The 21271-nt window shown below is 45.3% G+C and overlaps 1 protein-coding gene across 1 annotated transcript in view; it reads left to right on the top strand.

Annotated features, from left to right (window-relative positions):
• The window catches only part of Tmem178b (transmembrane protein 178B), a 384790-nt gene that overhangs the window by 122748 nt on the left and 240771 nt on the right, over window positions 1–21271 (top strand). Inside the window, exon 2 of the mRNA XM_057770123.1 lies at window positions 9563–9676. Coding sequence (XP_057626106.1) covers window positions 9563–9676 — 114 coding nt within the window. The remainder of the gene's footprint in view (window positions 1–9562; window positions 9677–21271) is intronic.

The following is a 21271-nucleotide window of genomic DNA, read 5'->3' as shown; positions in this document are numbered from 1 at the left end:
TACATAATGCTTCCCACATGTCGCTCTTCATTGAGGGACACCTTTGATGAGCGCACAGACGTAGCTGATGCTCTACTCTTCCATCCTTGCTTTTCTGTCCCTGCTCTTCATGTGCTCATTGTGCCTCAGAGCTCCTGCTCTGCCAACTTCTTAGGTCACATTGTGACATTTGGTCAGTCATCACGTAGATCTCTAAATGCTGTTCTGTGTCTTGGTAGGACCATGTTTCACTAGCCTGAGCTTGTTTCCTTCCATCAGTCTTAAGGTCAACACTGCTAATACTTTCTTATTTGCTGAGCTCTTGCTACCTGCAGGTATGGCACTCAGGACTGATGTGAGTTTTGACATACATGCCTTGGGTCTTAAAGAAAGGATTTACAGTCAAGAATGAACAGAACTGTCTTGTTCCATTCCCAGTTCCCAGCACCCCCTTTGCAATTGAAGACTTAAAGGCAGAGGTGAGGTAGGGAGAGCATGATGAATCATGCTAACAGGAAGGAGAGGATTGTGTCTGGAAGGGGCTAGAGCTAGGGATGTGCTTGTGGAAGAGAGGAAAGAGGAAGAGGTGTGCCCTCCCTCTGCCCTTCCCAGTTAGCCTGCTCCTTCAGCCTTCACCCCTCCCCAGCCGCTTAAGCGCCCCAGGCTGAACTGCTCCCCCCTCACTTCCAGTTGAGTTCAGACACTGGGGGTGCTGTCAGGAGTCTGCAGGTGGGAGCAGTGAGAGGGTATGTGTTTGCTCTCTTTACCTCAGCCTGGCTAGTACTCTTTGTCCACATGGCCGCCTTCTACAGGTTGTGGGTACAGTGACCTCCTCAGCCCCTCAAGGCCTAGGTTCTGCTAGCTCTTTCGCTATCAGTCATGAATTTCTTCTACTATCCCCCTCTAGTTTCTAAGCTGATTTTTTAAGGGCAATACAGCATTGTTTCTTACAGGCATGATGCTGTAAGCAGATCTCTAGAGCTTATTCATTTTTACATAATTGAAGTTTCACACTTTTTGAACAATGCTTCGTTCCCCTCTTCATTTGTGTGAGCTTGACTATTTCAGATCCCTCACGTGAGTTGGGCCATGCAGTGTTTGGTTCTTCCCTGTATCCATACATGCTGACATCACCTTTTAAAGGCCGAATAGCATTTTCACATGGATAAAATGGATATACCACACTTTTCCCATCCATTCTTCCATCCATGAACCTTTAGGTTAATTCCTTCTTTGGCTGTTGTGAATGATGTTGTAATAACTACAGGAGAACAGATGTCTCTTTGAGATACAGACTTTAATTCCTTTGGATATTGATTAGTTGCTCCTATGGTAGCTCCGTTTTCTGAGGACCCTCCATACATCCTTACATAGTGACCGAATAATGTATATCCCTAGTATGCAAGGATTTCTGCTTCCATTCCTTGCTGAGGCAGGATCTTACTACACAGCCCTGGCTGACCAGGAATTCACAGAGATCCTCCTGCCTCTACCTCCTGAGTGCTAGAATTAAATGCATGGACCACCACACCTAGACGACTCTCTCTCCTAACACTTTTGTTTTGTGGTAGTAGCCATTTTAGCAGGTGTAAGATGATAGATACTTTATCATGTTTTGGATGTGCATCACTCCTAATGGTTAGTGATACTGAGCCTTTTCCAGGCACCTGTAGATTATTGAAATCTCTTCTTTGGTGAAATGTCACTCAAGTCTTTGCCCATTTTATAATAAGGTTTTTGTTTTGGTGTGTGTGTGTGTGTGAAATTGTCCTTTTAAAACTCTCTTCCATCATCTGTTAGAGTGTTTTGTGTCTTACTGGGACTCTGGCCTATAGGTAGGAGGGCCATGAAAGAGGCCATGGGGGTGGAGTTGGGGAGGGAGGTGGCTGCACTTCAGTCACTGGCCAGATCTCCCTCGGTTGCCACTTTTTAAGGGTCTTGGAATCTCCAGGATAGAACTCAAGTGGTGGTGAAGGCATCTTTGTCCTCCTTCTCTGATGAGGCTCTCAGCCGCCCTCTTGCCTTGCAGATAGCCCTCTCCAACACTCACCACGTGGAAACCTGTCTGTAACCAGAAACTCACGTTCTGGGCACACGTATTGGGTACCCAGATGGTGCCTGCATTTATGAAAGCCCAGCTCACTGACAGGACCTGCAGACACATGGATAAATATTTTACCTTTCCTTTTAGGCAATATTTGAATCTTTCCAATTTAATTGCTATTAAAGGCAGGATGCTTATAATCCTGAGACAAAGCAAACAATAGGGGTTCCTGAGGGGGCATTCTTGCTGCTCCAGACTGGCTCTTTATCCACCACCTTGATTTCTTGGTCTTTCTGAGTGTCATGAGGCCTTTCCTCTCATTGGCTAGGTGGGCTTCAGGTGGAGAGGCCTTAGGGGCACTAGCTCATTTCAGTTCTCCTGTAACCTGTAGCAATTTGCTGGGCTTGTGTTGAGGCCAAGACCTCAGCTAAGAAATCAGGCACTCTTCTCAGACGTGAGTGACAGGCACCAATCTTATCACAAATGGCATCTGGTTTTGTGCTCCAAGGCTGGGTCCAGAGAACATTTTGTTTGATTTTGAAATTATTGCATGTAGGGGTACAGTTAGATCACATAGCATTTTTGTTGTGCAAATTAGATCAGGGCAGCCCCTCTGGCAGGGGCAGGGTCTCCCCAGCCTTGCCCCACCATAGTGCAGGGTTTGATAAATAGTGCAGCAGCTGGCTTTAGGCACCCAAGTACTCCAGGAGTTTCCGTTATGCAGATCACAACCTACCCAACTGTAACTACTCAATCCGTTGCTGGGAATTCTTCTTTTAATCTTCTACTTTTTATATCTGCATCTGGTCCTTCTTTTCTATTTCCTCACCTCAGCAAAAAGAAAGCCCAGTCGACCTACATTTGCCAGGTATATCGAGGCATGGATCTGTGATTGATGTGGCTAGCTTCTGCCTCTCTGTGATTGACAAGTCTCTCCTTGTTCACAGAGTGTCAATGCTAGTCTCCCAGAGTTCTGCAACCATCACCTCCTTGTAACTATCTCCATTTCATTTTGCCCCAGTTGTTTTAGTTCCTTGCATGTAAGAAGTTCAGCTGAACTCTGTACATCGCGGCCTTCCAAAGGGTGCCTTGTGGTAGTCATGCCTGTCTCCAGAGTGCCTGGCATTGGTGTGTGTCCTGTGCTAGAGGCAGGAGAGTTAAAGATGGATGGAGAAGAGGAGAGGCGAGTCTATCCCCCAGCGGCAGCGCTTCCCTGATGGTAGGGAAGGCTTTGCCTGGAAGCCACCAAGTGAGTGTCCTTTCAGAAACTATCATCAGAAGCCTCTGACAGAGCACATGATCACATTTCCTTCCTATAATGTGGGGTGGGGTAGCTGAGTGGAGGGAGGTTCTAGGTAGACAACCCTGACTTCTTATCCTGCCCAAGTCACTTAATTGTCTTATCTCTCCACTTCCTTACCATGTGCAAAATAGGGAGACAATGATAATAGATTTAACCTACTCAATGATGTCATACAGTGGATTCTCTGGAATATTATCTCTATGGACGTTGTTGAGACAAGTACAGAAACCAGGAATAAGTTCTAGGTGTGTTGAAAATGCTGGTTCCTCCAGCTCCAGGGCGCCTGGATAGGATGTCTCAGCTGTTTATCCCAGGGTGTTCTCTATACATCACCTGTGTGCTGTGACATACGTAAGGTTGGAAATCACATAACTGTGCTGTTAGCCTAGCTAGGTTTTATTTTACTTTTGTCATCTGACAATGGGGATACATTCTGAAAAGTCTGTCCACAGGAGATTTTGATTCACTTTGTGAATTGTGTCGAGTGTGTTTACACAAACTAAGATTGCCATGACATCAGACATCAGCAGGTGCTGTTATCTTAGGGGACCCCCTATCCTGTCTGTGGCCTGGCTTTGCTTGAAGCACTGTGTTGCATATGACTTTATTAGGATAACTGGCATGGAGAAAGTGGGTATAGAGAAGAAATATAAGATCCCAGGGACATTTCTGAAGTAGGGTAGACAGAATTTGATGACTAGGAAAGAAGGGTCTCCCAGGAAGGAGGTGGCTTCAGGGGTGATGTTATAGAGAGAGGGAAGACAATGCTTTTAATAGAAATGATATAACTCAAGTGCAGGCATGTGGGGTGGATTTGAGTTGAAGCAGGGGGGATTGTCTGGTAGGTTTGTTTTTTGGATCAGTCAAGGGAGGAGGGCAGGCTGAGGTGTAAGGAGGTGTGGAGGGGAGGAAGGGGGGGGGGAGTGCCAAGGCATGTGAAAAGCCACAGGGGCTTTGTAGAGGGCCTAAAAACTGAAGGTACCGGGAAAGAGTGCACAGCAGTCCCCAGAACTTTGTCTCTGGATAGAGACTGTCCTGTTAGAGGAATGTCTGACAGTAGCTGGCCACTGGGCAGTTGTCCAAATATGATTTACAATAAAGCATCAGTTTCACAAGGCTTTCTGTAAATTATTGCACTCCACCAATTGCCAGGTTCCCTGCTGACAGTGGGCCAGGGGGTCAAACAATTCAATAAGGTGCCACCAGTTATAAATTGAAAATCAGTGGGGTGCAAAATGGATTACCATCAAAATCCATTCAGGTGAAAAACCAAATTTCAAAACCCCTAACCTTTAAAAACCACCCCCTTCCCGATTCCTCACAATGCTCCGACACTAAGTTTTTAATATCCCCCAGATAAGCAAACATCAATAGCAACCTCAGGAGGTCGAAAGCGAGGTGCAAAGTGGTCCTATCCAGCCTCTTTGGAAACTTGCAAATGTAGTAAGTTATTGAACTAATTAATGCCTTGGCAATTAGATTCCAAAAGAGCAGTCCTCAAACTTAGACAAGAACCACCTGGAAGGCTTTAATGTTTTAGCCAGGCTCTAGCTTGGAGTGTCTGTGTATTCGGGGTTAGGTGGAAGAAGATACCTTTCTAGCAAGTTCCTATGCTCATGCTACTGGTCCTAGGGCCACCCTTAAAGATCTCTGCCCTAAGATGTAGGAACAGTTTGGTAACTTGACTACACAGCAAGCTGATTTAATTGTGACTTAAAATTTTTTCTTTTTCTTTTTGAGATTATAATTACACTATTTCTCCCTTGCCTTTCCTTCCTCTAAACCCTTTCACATACCCTTGTTTACTCTCTTTGAAATATGCATACATATTTATATATTCCTAAATATAACCTGCTCAGTCTGCATATGCTATTTGTATGTATGTTTAGGGCTGATTGTTTGATACTGGATAACTAATTTGTGTGCTTTTCCATGGGTAAGACTATTTCTCCCATGCTCAGCCCTCCTTAGCTGTCTTTCAGTAGCTGAGACTCTGCCGCCTTTCCCCCATTCATCCATATATCTATTGTTGTCCTTGTTCAGCTCATGCTTAGACAGTTATGCTGGTTTAAACAGATATATGTGCTATCATTTTTTCTTCCCCCAACACAATATTTTTATTAATTATTATTTTGGAATTTCACATCATGCACCCCTCACAATTCCCAGTCGTCCCAAATCAGTCCCCACCCTTGTGACCTGCCCCACCAAAGAGGAGAAACAGAAACAAAATAAATAAATAAGTGAATGAATAAATAAAATGTCCAATTTGTGTTGCCCATGCTCACTGGAGCATGATCAGACTCCCAGTGGCCAACCCTTTAAAGAAAATGGAGTCCTTTCCCATCCTTTAATCCAGGTACATTGGCTTCCTGTTTATGCCACCTCGCCATTCAGAGGGCGACTTATTGGTTACCTAAAGAATTGTTTGGTTACTCTGCAAGAACACACACCACAGCAGCATCATTTGTCATAGTCAGAACCTGGAAACAACCTAAGTGCCCTCAACCAAAGAATGGACAAGGAAAATGTTGTACATTTACACAGTGGAGTACTAGACAGCAGAAAAAAAATAATGACTTCTTGAAATTTGCAGGCAAATGGATGGAGCTAGAAAACATCTTATTGAGTGAGGTAACCCAGACCCAGAAAGACAAATGTCATATATACTCAATCATAAGTGGTTTTTAGACATAAAGCAAAGAAAACCAGCCTACAGTTCACAATCCCAGAAAACCTAGACAACAAAGATGACCCTAAGAGACACATACATGGATCTAATCTACAAGGGAAATATAAAAAGACAAGATCTCCTGAGTAAATTGGGAGTATGGGGACCATGGGAGAGGGTAGAAGGGGAGGGGAGAGGAAGGGAAGGGAGCAGAGAAAAATATGTGTTATCATTTCCATCACCCAAAATTGCCAGCTCTCTGGCAAAATGCCTAGCTAGCGTAAGTGTTGTCACTTCTGGGTTCCACAGCTGCACATGCATCATCAAATGTTCAGGCCACACGAAGAATGGTCATGTGATCTACATGGGACGGGTCACCTAAGCCCCTGTGTACATGCTTTAGAAAACATTTAAAAACTGGACACGCCTGCTCCATGTTCTTTTCCCGCACTTTCTTCTCTTCCCCTCTTAATAAACTCTTAAAGTGGTTCCGTTGTTTGTCTTGTGATCTGTTCTAGCACCTGGTAAATACAATATGGGTGTAGCTTCTGACATTACTAGGAGACATGGCCTCACAGCAAACTTCCTAATCCTTTGATTCTTACAATCTTTCTTCTCCCTCTTTCAAAATATTTCTTGAGCCTTATATGTGGGAAATGTTTTATAGATGTATCTATTTGGACTAAAGCCTTGTGTTGAGAAATGAAGCTAGGAGGATGGAAAGGAAAAAGGAAGGCTGCCTTCCATCCCTACACATTCCAGAAGACTGTCTGCTGAAAGCACAGACAGTACCACTGGGGCAGAAATAAGCCCTTGCTCTGTGTGGAAACGTAAATTTATTTGATTGAAAAATTCCTCTTTTTTTCTTAAAATTTTTAAATTTATTTTACATACCAACTGCAGCTTCCCTTCTACCCTCCTCCCATCCTCTCCCCTCCCTTCCCCAATCTACCCTCCCTCTACCTCTGTTCAGAAAGGAGCAGGCCTCCCATGGGTGCCAACAAAGCATAAGTAAGTTGAAGTGGGACTAAGCTCCACCCTTTGGGTTAAGAATGGGCAAGGCAACCCTGTATGAGGAATATGTTCCAAAGAGCCAGTCAAAGCATTAGGGACAGGCCCCACTCCCATGGCTGGGAATATCACTAGCAGACCATCCCACAGGACCATCACATATGCAGAGGTCCTATGCTGGCCCCATGCAGGCTCCCTAGTCATTAGCCCATGGTCTGTGAATTCCATGAGCAGGCCAGTTGCTTCTGTGAGTTCCCTTGTGGTGACCCTAAGCCCCCCGCCCCTGGTCTTGTACAATCCTTCCTCCCTCTCCTCAACATGATTCTCTGGGCATGGCCCAGTGATTGGCTGTGGATCTCTGTGTCTGTTTTCATCAGTCACTGGATGAAGGCTCTCTGACGGCAATGGGGGTAGTTACCAATCTGATTACAGGAGATGGCCAGTTCAGGTTACCTGTCCACCGCTGCTAGGAGTTTTAGCTGGGATCATCCTTATAGATCCGTGGGAGAACTTTGCATCAGGTACTATCTGACCCCGAAATGCCCCCACTATCAAGTCATCGCTATTGTTACTCTCCTCCTAAATCCACCCCTCAGTCCAATTCCCATGCTCACCTGTCTCTGCTCTACCCAGATTTCCTCTGTTTCCCCTTTCCAGGGAAACCGTGTACCCCCTTAGGGCCCTCCTTGTTACCTAGCCTCTCTGGGACTGTGGGTTACAGTTATTATCCGCTTACAAGTGAGTACATACCATGCTTGTCTTTCTGTGTCTGGGTTACCTTCCTCAAGATGATTTTTTTTTTCTAGTTCCACCCATTTGCCTTCAAATTTCCGGGTGTCATTGTTTATAACAGCTGAGCAATACTCCATTGTGTAAATGTAAATAAATTTTCTTTATTCATTCCTTAGTTGGGGGCATCTGGGTTGTTTCCAGGTCCTGGCTATTATGAACAGTGCTGCTCTGAACGTAGTTGAGCGAGTGTCCTTGTGGTATAATTGGGCATCCTTTGAGCATATGCCCAAGGATATAGCTGGGTCTTGAAGTAGATTATTCTCAGTTTTCTGAGAAGCTGCCATATTGATTTCCAAAGTGGCTGTACAAGTTTGAATACCCACAGCAGTGGAGAAGTGTTACCCTGCTCCACATCTTTTCCAGCATAAGCTGTCACTTATGTTCTTGATCTTTGCCATTCTTGTGTAAGTTGGAATCTCAGAGTCATTTTGATTTGCATTTCCCTGATGGCTAAGGATGATGAACATTTCTTTAAGTGTTTCTCAGCAATTTGAGATTCTTCTGTTGAGAATTCTCTGTTTAGGTCTATACCTCATTTTAAAAATTGGATTGTTTGGGGTTTTGATGCCCAGTTTCTTGAGTTCTTCATATATTTTGAAGATCAGCCCTCTGTCAGATGTGGGGTTGGTGAAGATCTTTTTCCATTCTGTAGGCTGTTTTTTTGTTTTACTGATAGTGCCTTTTTCCTTAATAAAGCTTTTCAGTTTCTTGAGGTCCCATTTATTAATTGTTGATCTCTGTGTCTGTGCTACTGGTATTCTATCCAGGAAGCTGTCTCCTGTGCCTATGTGTTCAAGGCTATTTCTCATTTTCTATTCTATCAGGTTCAGAATAACTGGATTTATGTTGAGGTCTTTGACCCATTCGGACTTGCATTTTGTGCAGGGAATTCCATGCAGGGCGATAGAGATGGATCTATTTGCATTTTTCTACATGCCAACATTCAGTTATGCCAACACCATTTATTGACAATGCTTTTATTTTCCATTGTATAATTTTGACTTCTTTGTCACAAATCAGATGTTCATAGGTGTTAATTTCTGTCAGGGTCTTCTATTCGATTTTATTGATCCACCTGTCTGTTTTTATGCCAATATCAAACTGTTTTTTTATTACTGTTGTTCTGGAGAAGAGCTTAAAATGAAGGATGGTGATGCCTCTGGAAGTTCCTTAATTGTACAGGATTGCTTTTAGCTATCTTGGGTTTTTTGTTTTTCTATATGAAGTTGAATATTGTTCTTTCAAGGTCTGTAAAGAACAAATTCCTCTTTTAACTTGGTGGTGGCGTGTGCATGTGTGTGTGTATGTGTGTGCAGTATGTGTGTAGTTGTGTGTTCACATGCATAGGTAGGCAAGAAGACACCCTCAGTGTTCTTAATAAATATTATTCTCAGGTGCAATCAACTTTTTAAACTTTGAAAGCTGGTTTTATTTCTTTTTTTCTTTTTTTGAAAACATGTTTTCTTAAGGCTAGGCAAACATGGACACCACTTAAAAAAAAAAACTTCTAATAGTCCAAATTTTGATTCTTCCACTCCGTTCATGACCCTAGATGCATTTTCCTTTCTAAGGCGTACCAAAGGATTGTAGTTTTACTCTCTTGTTCATTTTGAGTAAAGCTTATTGCCTGGTATAAACTGTAACTCTCATCGGGATCTACATGAAACATGTCTGTTTCTTCAGGATGGGTGTGTGGATCCCAGGATGCGGAAGAGGTGGTCCCTGCCTCATTCACACTTGGTTTTCTGTTTCTCTCTTCCAGGAGAAATTGAGAGATGCACGTACATCAAGTACCACTACTCCTCAGCAACCATCCCCAGGAACCTCACATTCAACATCACGAAGACCATTCGCCAGGATGAGTGGCATGCCCTGCGTAAGTGCAGCTGCGTGCCTTTGACTGTGACTGTTCCGTGATGTCACTTGGAGGGCGTGGGGGAGGGAGGTTGTACATACTTTCTGAGATCTGCGGATGGTTTCATAACACTGGCATGGAGCTACTATCTATAGGTCAGAATTGTCTGAGTTGGTCCTGATGGCATTGTAGATATGTGGCGTTTGTTTCAGATTTTTAAAAAAGACCAAACCAATCAAGTAAAACTCAAACCACTCTCTGTTAGACAGTCATCTTAATTCGTTCTTCTGGTAGGTATCTGAAATTCCACCTACCCGATTGGATCTGCTCTGGGGACTTAACTCCAGCACATCTCTAAGTTGCTTATAATACTATTGTGGCAACCTGCTAATCCCTTGTGTTGTTATTTGTAAAGGGCGAGGCATGCTCATGTACCTAGGGGATCTGCACTTAAGTGGAGGTCATTAAGAAGGAGTGTTGACTTTGCTTCCAAGCGTCTGTGTGCCTTCAGATGATAGCAGCTGGCTCATGTGTGATCAGTCAGCGACGAGGTGAATATCTATGCCCATCAGCTTGGGAATTTCTAGTCTAGGGATCCTTAGAGACTTGCATTACAGTGAGAGAGTGACTTAATGAGCAAACAGAGATGGTTAGCTATTTTTACACTTCTCCATGGGAATCCATTGCCTGTCTGTGGCAAGGGAGCTCTCACTCACTGCTGGCCCCGTTCTTCACGTTGACCCACCCATGACACACTTCTATTGGGTTTGTCAGGTATTCTTCCTGTGTCATTTTTTTTCCACCCAACAGCCAAAGGACTGGGCTCAGTTCACAGCTGCATAAACGTGAGCATTCTTTTATCACACCCCGATAGGCAGACTCCCTTAGTTGATGAACTCTGAAGAAGACAGTCCTTTAGGCTAGAACATTCTTCTTGTCTCATTGTTATCTTCTTGCCTTGTTATCATTGCATGCGTAGAGCCCACAGGGTGGCTTGATTTTATGCATCTACAGCTTGGAATGGGGAAGGGAGAGGTAAGAGAGTAAGTAAAATTAAAACAGAGCAGTCACTGGTTTCAGGGGGAAACCATACAGAAATGGGCATCCAGATGATGGCCCCTCAATGCTCCCGGTCTGTGGTGTTAAGTGCTAGAGGATGATCCTGCAAGCCACACTGCTGTCACTTTAGAGGCGCTGAGATGCATGAGCGCTAGGGACCGAGCACTAATGTTCAAAGAGTGTTCCCATGTGCCAGCCATTGAGTGAAGTGTATCACATACATATTTAATTTTAATGTGAGATTGGCCTTAGAGACTCAAATAATCAGGGTTATTAATTTCTATGGATGGTAGGCATGGAAGACTCCAAATATAGAAATATGTGGTGATAATTTCCAATTTCTTACAATACATCTGTCTAGTGAACATCACTTAAAGAGGTGTTCAAGGTGCATAAGTCTTGTTGATTAGCCATACAAGCATAATAGATTCTGGGATTCATAATAGGATTCAGAATATAAGAGGAAAAATTACTGACATTTCCAATTCAAATGGACTTTGTCTGTCTGAAGTTCCCGAGTTTCTCTGCATACCAGGCATATACTGGATATCAAGGCTATGGGGAGCTCTTTTAAGGAGCTAGAGTCTGGGGTGGAGAAGGGTGGGGCTAGAGAGAGACATTCACAAAGCAAATAATTACATGGCAGTGTGATAATTACAACATAGTAGAATTGCTTCAAGCAATTAAAATAGTTTGTGGGGTGTTTTTTTTCCAGCCAGAAGGAGAATGATCTCAGTGTAAATTGCAGACACTTCAAGGGAAGCCTGGTGAACTCTATTGGCTGTGGCCATGGTAGATGTCTAGGGTTGCAAGAGATTTTCCACCGCGCCATCCTTGGAAGTATGCCACATGGCATCATCCAAGAGAGAGAGGGGGAAGCTTTGTGGGGGTCCTCTTTGAACTCTGTGTATCTCCAGGGTGCTCATTCTCCAAGCATAGTGCTGTTGAATTCTGAAAAATCTAGCAGGCAGCTTCTATAGCCAAGCAGTGTGCTGACTTCTATTTTTAACGAATCAAAGCCATTTCAACGATTGATTCGTGTGAGGTCTCTAGCCCATGATGGTGGGTGAAGCTGATGCTCCCCTTTGGTGATAGATTCATTTGCCTCTTTCATGAAGTCGCCTAATGGGCAATTAAGCTGGCAGAGAGCATTTGCCATGCCTGACATCTATGACAGCTATTTTAAGCCAGAGGGCGAGTGAGCATCTGTCACAATTGAAGTTGGTCCTAAGTATAACTGGAAATACTGGTGTGATGGGGAGGCTTGGTCATGTCCATGTTAATTTTCAGAGGTCAGATTTTGATAACATGAGGTAGGAAATAGGCACAAAAATCTCTTTGGAAATATATTGTGTTAAACATATGGGGAATCTGAAACTAGTATATTTGGAGACTGTGCTATATTGCCACGGCTCTCAGGAGTCATCTTATGATCTGAAATTACTACCAGAGCAATGTCCTACAACACTATTTTCAAGTCAACAGGAAACAAAAATAAAAGATGTGTTTACATTGTGGGGAAAAAAAAGAAATATATTGGAAGAAAGTAAACATTAGGAAGTTTGTGAGATTAGCTTTGAAAAATGTGGGAAGACCCCACCCACAACCTGATTTCTTGGGCTGGGGATGGAGCTCACTGATAGAGTACTTACCTAACCAATGTATGTAAGCCAAGTAGTTATTTCCATAGCTGGAAAGATAAAGCCTACACCAATTTTATATCATAGAGTGCTTTAATAATCCAAAGGAAACAAATTCATCTGGTTATCATTTTGTAGTGTAACCTTAATATCTTATATTCTATAATTTTTTCTCTTATTTTTTTTTCTTAGAGGGAGAAATAGAATGGGGGCTGTAACTTGTTTGTTATGAAATAACTTAAGACAAACATTTGAACTTTGGTTCACTTTGGATCATACACTTTTCATTGGGAATTTGCATGTGGCCTGATCACTGGTCCCTGTTATAGGAAAGAAAAAAAAAAGCTTTCAAGTAGGAAAAGGCACAATTTGACTTAAAGCTATGTTACACATTTTGAAAAGTTAACCCACCAACGCAAAGCTTAACTGTGGGGCTCTAGGCTCTCCCATATCATGGTCATATGAACGGCAGGTGAAAGGGTCAAATGACCTATAGATAGGGCACTGTGCTTCCAGATCCCAGTGTGTAAAGTGCTTGCCCCACGAGTTAAAGGAGGGGTCTTGGTACATGTTTGCATGTGCAATTGTGAGGGGAACAGAGGGGCGGCCTTCATGTTCCAGTGCTCCGGGTGATTTGGGATGAGGTTGTGACCCTGACTTGAATGGCAAGGATTAGTGAGGTCTCATAGGTGTCTTGTTCTCCTCCTTACCACGGAGAATGACAAGACTCCTCCTAGAGATACAGTCTTTGTCCTTGGTCCACTCAATCCTGGCTGCCCTTCAGTGCTGTCAGCTTGCTTTAGTCCCAACGCAGGCGGGAGGCAGGGGCCAGGCAGCTGCCTCTGTGGACTGTAGGTGTTCTGTTCTCCATCAGGTCTCTTGCCATTTCCAGGGCTGGTCCAGGACAGGACAGTGTCATTGGCCATCAAGGAGTGAACAGTGGCCTCAGGAGATTAACTTAGCAAATGCCGCTGTTTGGGTCAGTTGTCTGGTTTAAAACACATGATAGAGTCTGATTACCAGTGGCCCAGGGAAGCCGGCTGGCACTGCCAGGGCATTGCAATGGCTTCTCTCCCTCTTCTTACTAGAATACACTGCCATGAGATTTTCACAGCCCATAATTCAGTCTGTGGTGGCAACACCTGTTTAGTGACTCTGTGTCCTCAAGTACCCGACCCCCACCCATAACACTGGAGGCCATCCCAAAAGGTTCTACCTCTGTCCTTCCCGTTATTATGTCCTCTGACCTGTCTTGTCTGTATAGCTAGGATCCTACACACTTGCTCAAGGGATAGCAAGGGCAGATGGGTGGGTGAGGGGTGTCTCCAAGTGACCTGAAGCAAGGACCCAGCAGCTGGATTGGGTTGGCAGAGGCACCACGACAGAAACCGCTAGACAGACAGATGCTTGGGAGGAGAGAAGGCTGGCTGTCCTGGTTCTGACTTCCTGATCTACATGGCAGGGACTTAGTGGGACCTTGTACCTGAAGTCCCCAGGTGAGAGCCCCAACAGACTCAGTCAGTCTGTCTGTGAGCTCACAGTTTTGCCATTCTGCTTGGTGTGGGCATCTAAGATAGAGGTTTCAGCTCACAGATGGTTGCCCCTGGCAGTGAAGATCAAGGCACTGGGACTCCACTCTTGAAATCCTATCTTATTCATTATCTTTTGAGAGGCTGAGAGCCAAGAAAGCTAGAGTTTTTCCCTTTAAGCCTCCTCCTGTTAGAACTGAGGGTTTAGCTAATTAGATTGGATGCCTGCTTTGCACCTTTCCAGCTGTCTGGGAGGGAACTGGAGGCGAGGAGGGGAAAGGGAGGGAACAAGGCCCTCTCTTGACTTCCTGGCCTCAGGCTACCACATACACATTGGCCTTGAAGCTATGCCCCAGGTACTTAGAACAGACCCAGGACCCAGACAGGCTTGTGTTCAGCCCAATCCTGTGTTGCAGCCACCTTATCGGTGTGTAGAGAACATTTGTGCTGCAATTATCCATGCAGCAGCGAGGAGTGGGGCATGGCAGAGAAAGCCCAGCCTGTCTCAGAGAGGGAGAAGAGAGGAGAGGAAGTGGGGGAGAGGCAGGGATGGAGACCTAGACTGTGTGGGAGGCAAGGCATTGTAGTCATCTGCTGTGTAGTTAATTCCTGGGAATTGAAACATCCATCCTGCGGGGGGGGGGGGGGGGGAGCTCCTGCAACTTATCAGGCTTTGGGAGCCCAGGAAGTTGTAAGATTTACCCAGCTTACATAAGCAACACCAGTTGCTCCGGAAGGGAGCTGCTCCCGCCATCAGAGTTGCCTTCGGGCTGTGCAAGGAGGGAACCCCGAGATGCAGTTGTGTGGGCTGTCACCTATGCTGGAGTGGACGTCTCAGTGATTTAGCCTCATCTGAGTCACGCTCTGCTAAACAACTCCTCATCTGTGCTGCGTGCGATAAGTCACCCCAATAATCGTATGGGTACACTAAGCTAGAACCACCAACCTTGGTGATACACCAACCATCCCTTGTTCACATGGGCTGTAGTGTTATCCTGTTTCCTCAGAGGAATCTAGTCTGTTGCTGTGGCTCCCTTGCAGATAAAGTAACCAGGCCAGGCAGCGAGGAGCTACCTGGAGATCCATCTCAGCCTCAAAGGAGCCTCAGATTAAAGCCTCAGAACCCATGCCTGAACTTTGGCCCTCCAGCAATCTTTCCCTCCCATTTCCGTTTTTGGCTTGCATTATGTAGGCAGCCTAATGAGGTAAACATTCCCGACATTAGCATCTTAGGTCCCCTGCAGTTCAGCCCTTTTCCTTCTTCTACTTCTGCTTTCTGGTGCTAGGTTCTGACTGTGTGCAATCTGTTGTGAGCTGTCTCTTGCTTGCAAGAGTGGCATTCAGAGGGGCCTTTAGGAGCAAGATGCCATCTCTGGAACTGGGAAAGCTTGGTAGCACAGACATCCAACCAACAGATTGACCTAGCTCCTGCAGGGAACATTGTAAACCTTTTGGGACATCCAAACAGCCTGCAGCCCAGAGGCTGCCCTGAGCCTACTCTCCTAGACCCCTGTGGTGTTAGTGCAACATGCCAGTCAGAGAGCACAAACCTCTTAATAGGACATTGCACTTAGACACCTCCCCCCCCCCCCCGTTTCAGCGCAACTCACGCAAGGACAGCTCTCCTCTCTGCCCAGATGTATTTCTTCATTCCACTCTCTCGGTATATTGCCATAAAGCAGGTCACTTAGTCAGATGAACCATCTGACCTTCCCTGGATAGCATTTTCTAAATTTACTTTTTCGGGGTCTTACTCAACAGTAAGGAGATGATTCCAGTAACGTGGAGGTACACATGTAAATACCAATTCCCCTGCTTAGCTAGTTGATCTGGTGAAAGTCAATGCTGAAAATGGCTGGGAAAGAGAGAGAGAGAGAGAGAGAGAGAGAGAGAGAGAGAGAGAGAGAGAAGTGTGGTAGAGTCTTCTGTGTTAAAGACACCCATGCACCGAAAAACCACCTGAGAGCTATTGTGCTGGCCTCGCTGCAGCCCTCAAGCCACAATTCATCTGAATGTGCAGGTCCAATTTTGTGCTGGGAATTAGTCAGGAGTCTGGCCTGGAGGCGTTCTCACAGCGTCTGCAGATTGGAAGTTGTTTTCTGCTGGCCGAGTAGACTGCTCTGGATGCTACCAGGGGAACTGGGCACAGCCCACTGGCCTCCTTCATCCATTTGTTCATTTACTCTCGCAATATCCATAGGGTGTTTTTGCTGTGAGAGTTCCCACGTTTGGTGCTAGAAGGGATATTAAAAGATATTCTACTTCCCAAATTGGAAGATATATTTCTAAGTGCTGGCCAGGCAAGGGACCAAACCGCTGGTTGTTTGGTGTTTATTGACTACAAAGAGTGTACAGGACAGCGTTGCCAATTTATATGTGTCGTGGTTCCCAACTTCCATACTTAAATCAGCAAGGATTCATTGTGGGTAAAATAAAAGCAAAATTTAGCATAAGGCTGCCAGATCACAGAGGTGTGGTGTGCTTGGGGTCTTTGCTGGATCTGCCTGTCTGGTCTCTCTCGTGGGAGCTGTCCAAGCTCTAGGTGCTGACCAGGAAGTTCAGTGCTCTAGGTAAGTCTTCCCAACAATTAACCAATCAGAGCTCAGCATCCAGCATTGGTTGCTATAGTAACGAGGAGGCGCTTGGTGCCGGCTCAGTGTGCCAGCACCAAGGACAGCTCAAATGGAATGCTGGAGCAAGGCAGGGGTGTAGGCATGCAGACTTCTAGCATCAAGGCCAGGGCAGAGAGAATGAAATTGGATGTGTGACTGTTGGATTTGGGGCACCATGCAATTTCTTGGGAGGAGTCCTAGCCAAAGGGAACAAAGTCCTAGTTTCCCAAGAAACCTGAAGTATCAGAGAAGGAAAATATGCAATAGAGAATAGTGGCCAAGAGAAAACTGGGGTACATAGGGTTTGCTATGCCCACAAGATGTAAGGCCACACAGAGTTACAGTTTCAACTGCCATTAGGTTTGGTGATGGAACTGGGGAAAGAGGTTCTGAACATGGGTGGGACTGCAGACAGGTGTCTGGGAGGTGACAGGGCATAACAGGAAGAGTTACAGTGTTCCTTCTAACGTGGAGTCTGTCAAAGTCTTACCCAGTCATAGTTCTGTGTCGATGGCCAGGCAGTCAGTTGCATCTGGAAATAGAAATGCAAATTTCTAGCTAGCAGACCAGACACTGATTGGGAGCTGCAGAGATGGGTCCCAGAATCCTGTGTGAGCCTGTAACACATTCAAGGTGGAGAACTCTTGGACGGAGGGGTATGCTATGGGCTGTTCCGGTCAAAGGTAGCTCAGGGCAGAAGAGAGCATGAGCCCTGGGAGCTGGGAGCTGGAGCTTGCTTTGGCATGTCTTCTCACACGGGCTGTCTTGGTATGGGTGTATAACTTTGGGGGTTTAATTCCCATCCACCCACGTTGTGCTTTGAATAAAGAAGCATTGGTGAGGTGACTCTCTCTCTCTCTCTCTCTCTCTCTCTCTCTCTCTTTCTTTCTTTCTTTCTTTGCATTATATGTTTAAATACCTGGCCTCAAATCTATGTCTTGTATCTACAAAGTGCTAAATTACTCAGAAGCAGGCTACACGCTGGGACACCAGGTTGAGTTTGGGCTCTGCTGCATTTTCAGATAATTTGACCCCAGGCAAACAGTTTCAAGCTTTTTGAACCTAGTGTATGTCATCTGAAGAGTCGAGGTAGTAATTCCTGCCTGGAGACTTATTATAAGGTTTAAATGGAACAAAATGATTCATGAAAGATCTCTTGGTAATTGCATAGAGTCTGATGGCAACCAATATTAGATGCTTTAATGTTGGAACCCAGGCAGTATCCTAGGCACTGAAGTCCTGGTAGGACCCAGGGGAAATGAATACCTCTGCAATGGCATTTTCACTGATAAGGCTGCTCTTCTGTTATACTCAGGGAAGCCTGCATGGTTGGGCCTGGCTTGCATGAGGCTGTGCGAGTCGTCTGTTGTGAGTTTGCTGTCTGCACAGGTGTGTATACTGGGAGCTCACATCAGGTGTGCATGGCGTGGGAGTGGGAAATGTCTGAGGGTGTTATTTTGTGACAGCAGCATATTGTGAAAAGAGCCTTGGAGCAGAAAATCCTGAGTGTTTGAGATCCTCAGTGGCATAGCAGCAACCCTTAATTTATGAGTTGTATCCAATAAGAATGCTGTTTAGACAACAACATGCTTCTAAGAGAAGATTTATGTACTCAGTGTCTAAAAAGGAACACTTCTGAGCTCTGAAGACAAACAGTGTGAATGCATTTGTAACAAAAATTGTCTAGGCTCTTCAGAAAGCTTTCGTCTTCCTGCTGGAGCACAGCCCCGCCTTCCAGGAGGATATATGCATTTTTCATAGGTACTGTGAAAAAGTGAACGCTTGTTACAGAGGAGGATCCTGGGAGAATGCTGGCTGCTTAGAGAAGGCCTTCTGGAAGTATGCAGATGCTTAGGTGGGGTGCTCTCTCTCTGTTTGCAACCCTCTCAACCCCCCCACCCTGTGGTCTGCAGGGAAAGTCTTGGCTGTGAGTGTGGCTTCTACACATTTGAACTGCCTAGTGAGGAGGACCCAAACTGCAGGGTGATGGGCTGCCTTGCAAATTGCCTCTAAGCTACAGATGATTTTTTGGGAGCTGTCCCCTTCCTGCCTTGTGTTCTCCCCTGTTTTCTCTCTTCTTTCCCTAGTATTTAATTCTGCTTTGAACTTGGAGGTCATAGTAAGCCAGGAGGTCTGCATGGTTCCAGGTCATTATGGCCTCCCTGAAGTAGTTGTTCATGTAATCTGGTCTAGAGGTCTTGAGAGAGGAAATGCAGACTTAATGGTATCTGGCTTGCTTTGCTCTCCTTGCATATATATCTCAGGTTATATACGCCATGGAAATTAGCATAGGATGCAGTGAAACATTCTTAGATCCCTTCAAACTCAGTATTCCAATTAGCACCGTCTAAAGGAACTTCCTGCTGTGATAAGTGTCTGCACGGCCCGACATGGTAGCCACAAACCGCATTTGATTACTGTAATGGTCTGCCCTGTCCCTTTAAGAGAGAAACCACACCCACTCCTTCCCTGAGGCTAAGGAAAGCTGATCTTTAGCTTCTAGCCTGAGTCCCTTTTTTCCCCAGTCTCTCTCTGGAAGAGGCAGCTTCTGTCTCTCCCCACTTCTCCCCTTTCCCCCGTCCGTCTGTCTGTCTGTCTGTCTGTCTGTCTGTCTCTCTCTCTCTCTTTCCCTCTCTCTGCTCGTTTCCCTTCTCCCTTCCTTTCCATAACCCATTAAATAAATATCTAACCTCACTCTGCATGGCGTGCCTATCCATGTCTCTGTTTCTTGCCCGCTGTGTGGCTCCCTGCCTGGGACCAGCCACCTTCAGAGACCTGTGGTGTGGTCTTGTGGCATGCCCATCTGTCTGTCTCTCCTTGTGGGACTGGCTGCCCTATTGAGGTCTCTCACCTACCATGTACCTCCTTGCCTGGGACTCGTGACCCACTGCAGCCACTTGGGGAACTGTGCCATCCCTACCTGGGACTGGCTGTTTTTGGGACCGCTGACCACTGCCTGCCCGCCATACACCTGTGGCATGCTCTCTGGACCCGCTTCCCGCTGCAGACACTCAGGAATCTGGAGCAGTTTACTTTCACCATTACAGTTACTGAGTATTTGATATATGACTTCTTTACACGAAAGTAGGAGGGAGACTCACTGGGAAGAATGGGAAGAGGCAGGGGGTTTGTGAGTGTGTGTGTGTTAACCAAAATTTATTATATGCTAGTATGGAATTGTCAAAGATTTAAAAAGAAAAGAGATATGACTATTTTAACCAAGAAACTGAGTTTTAAATTTTATTTGATCTGAGTTAATTTACATTTAAATAGTCACAGATGGCCAGTGGCTATTTTATTGAACACAGCTATTCCAAATGAGCAATCCTTGTGTTTCTTATATGGATGCTACTTCCAAGTTCTAACTTGAGCATGCACATATTAAAACCACATCCTTGTAGGTTACTTAGATAGTCTAAGTAACCCTTTTCACAAAAGGAAGAGTGCATATTTCTTTATGTCAATCAGACCTTGGTTTTGCACTCTACGCTTGGACTCCCAGTACCCACAGCTCCAGAACTCTCTGAGACATTACCAGTCTTTTTTTTTCTGACCTTGACTCCATGAAGGAAAGGAGAAGAAGAAAGTTCTCAGCATCTACCTGTGCCTGAACCAGGCCGGGCTGTCACAAGAATGTCCTCTGGGAGGTAGCTGTAGAGGGAAGGAGAGTCTAGGCTGGGGTGCTTGTGTGATGGAGCGAGCCCCCTGGGAAACACTGGCCTAGGCGTGGCCCTGCACAGTCTCTTGATTCAGGCTGAAATGGCTGGGCCTTAATTCTCCCACACTGATCACTTCTTAAATATGGACCATTGAAGTGGAATGATCTGGAGTATGCGGCTCTCTATGTCTGAGGGACCCCTAAAGAGGCTAGTACTGGAGGCCATTATGACTCTCTCAGAACCCGGGTAACAGATCCTGTGGTGAAGTGGGCCTGTTCTGGGTCCCAGAATCCACTGAGTAAGCATTCTTCTGACACAAGCTGCTGAGTTTTCTAGAAAGGAAACTGAGATGTAAGAGGTAAGAACCCCCCCCCCCCCCCCGGCGCCAAGCTTTAGGGAGAGAGAAATGAACATTGAATCCAGGATGCTGTGATGCTAGAGTTTGTACTCTTCTGCCCACCCACCCTTGGGAGGTACCCACGTCTCACTAGGAAGGCCCATTCCCCTTCTTCTCTCCCAGTGGATCGCTCTCATCCGTCTTCTCCCCCTCCCCACCATGCCTGTTCTTCTAAGCCATTGCCTATTGTAAACAAGGCAATGAGCAAGCTGGCTGCACCCCTCCATCTAAGAACTGAAACACTCAAAGGAAATGAAAGAAAGCTATTTATTTTCCACTTCTTTTTCATTTAATTACTGGTATCACAACAGGATTTTTTCTATTGCCTTTCATTGCAAATATATAGTATTTCATCTACATTTATGAGCTAAAGAGGCTTTTGTGGACTACCCTAAAAACCCAATCATCATTTATAATAGACAGGACTTCTTTGGAAATGGGATCTGAATTCTAACTAAGTGACTCACAAATGAGGTTTTTAGAATAGAAAGCTAGAGTCTTTGCATCTTTCTACTTTCTAGGCAATTTTGCCTCTGAATGAACTTGCCGTCCCCACTCTGCCTACACCTGCCTTTCTTAGGCAGGATTCCCCTTCCCCCAAGACTGAGATGCCCAGCCCCCTTGGCAAACATTGACTCCCCCCATTCCCTGTTCTCAGCCCATAACTAGCGCTGACACAACATTAATGAATGTCCCATGATGTGCCCTTTGTGGGCTCAT

The sequence above is a fragment of the Chionomys nivalis genome, chromosome 1 (genome assembly GCF_950005125.1).
Source record: "Chionomys nivalis chromosome 1, mChiNiv1.1, whole genome shotgun sequence".
NCBI lineage: Eukaryota > Metazoa > Chordata > Mammalia > Rodentia > Cricetidae > Chionomys > Chionomys nivalis.
The sequence above is the reverse complement of the archived record's forward strand: the minus strand, read 5'-3'. Positions and strand labels throughout refer to the sequence as shown.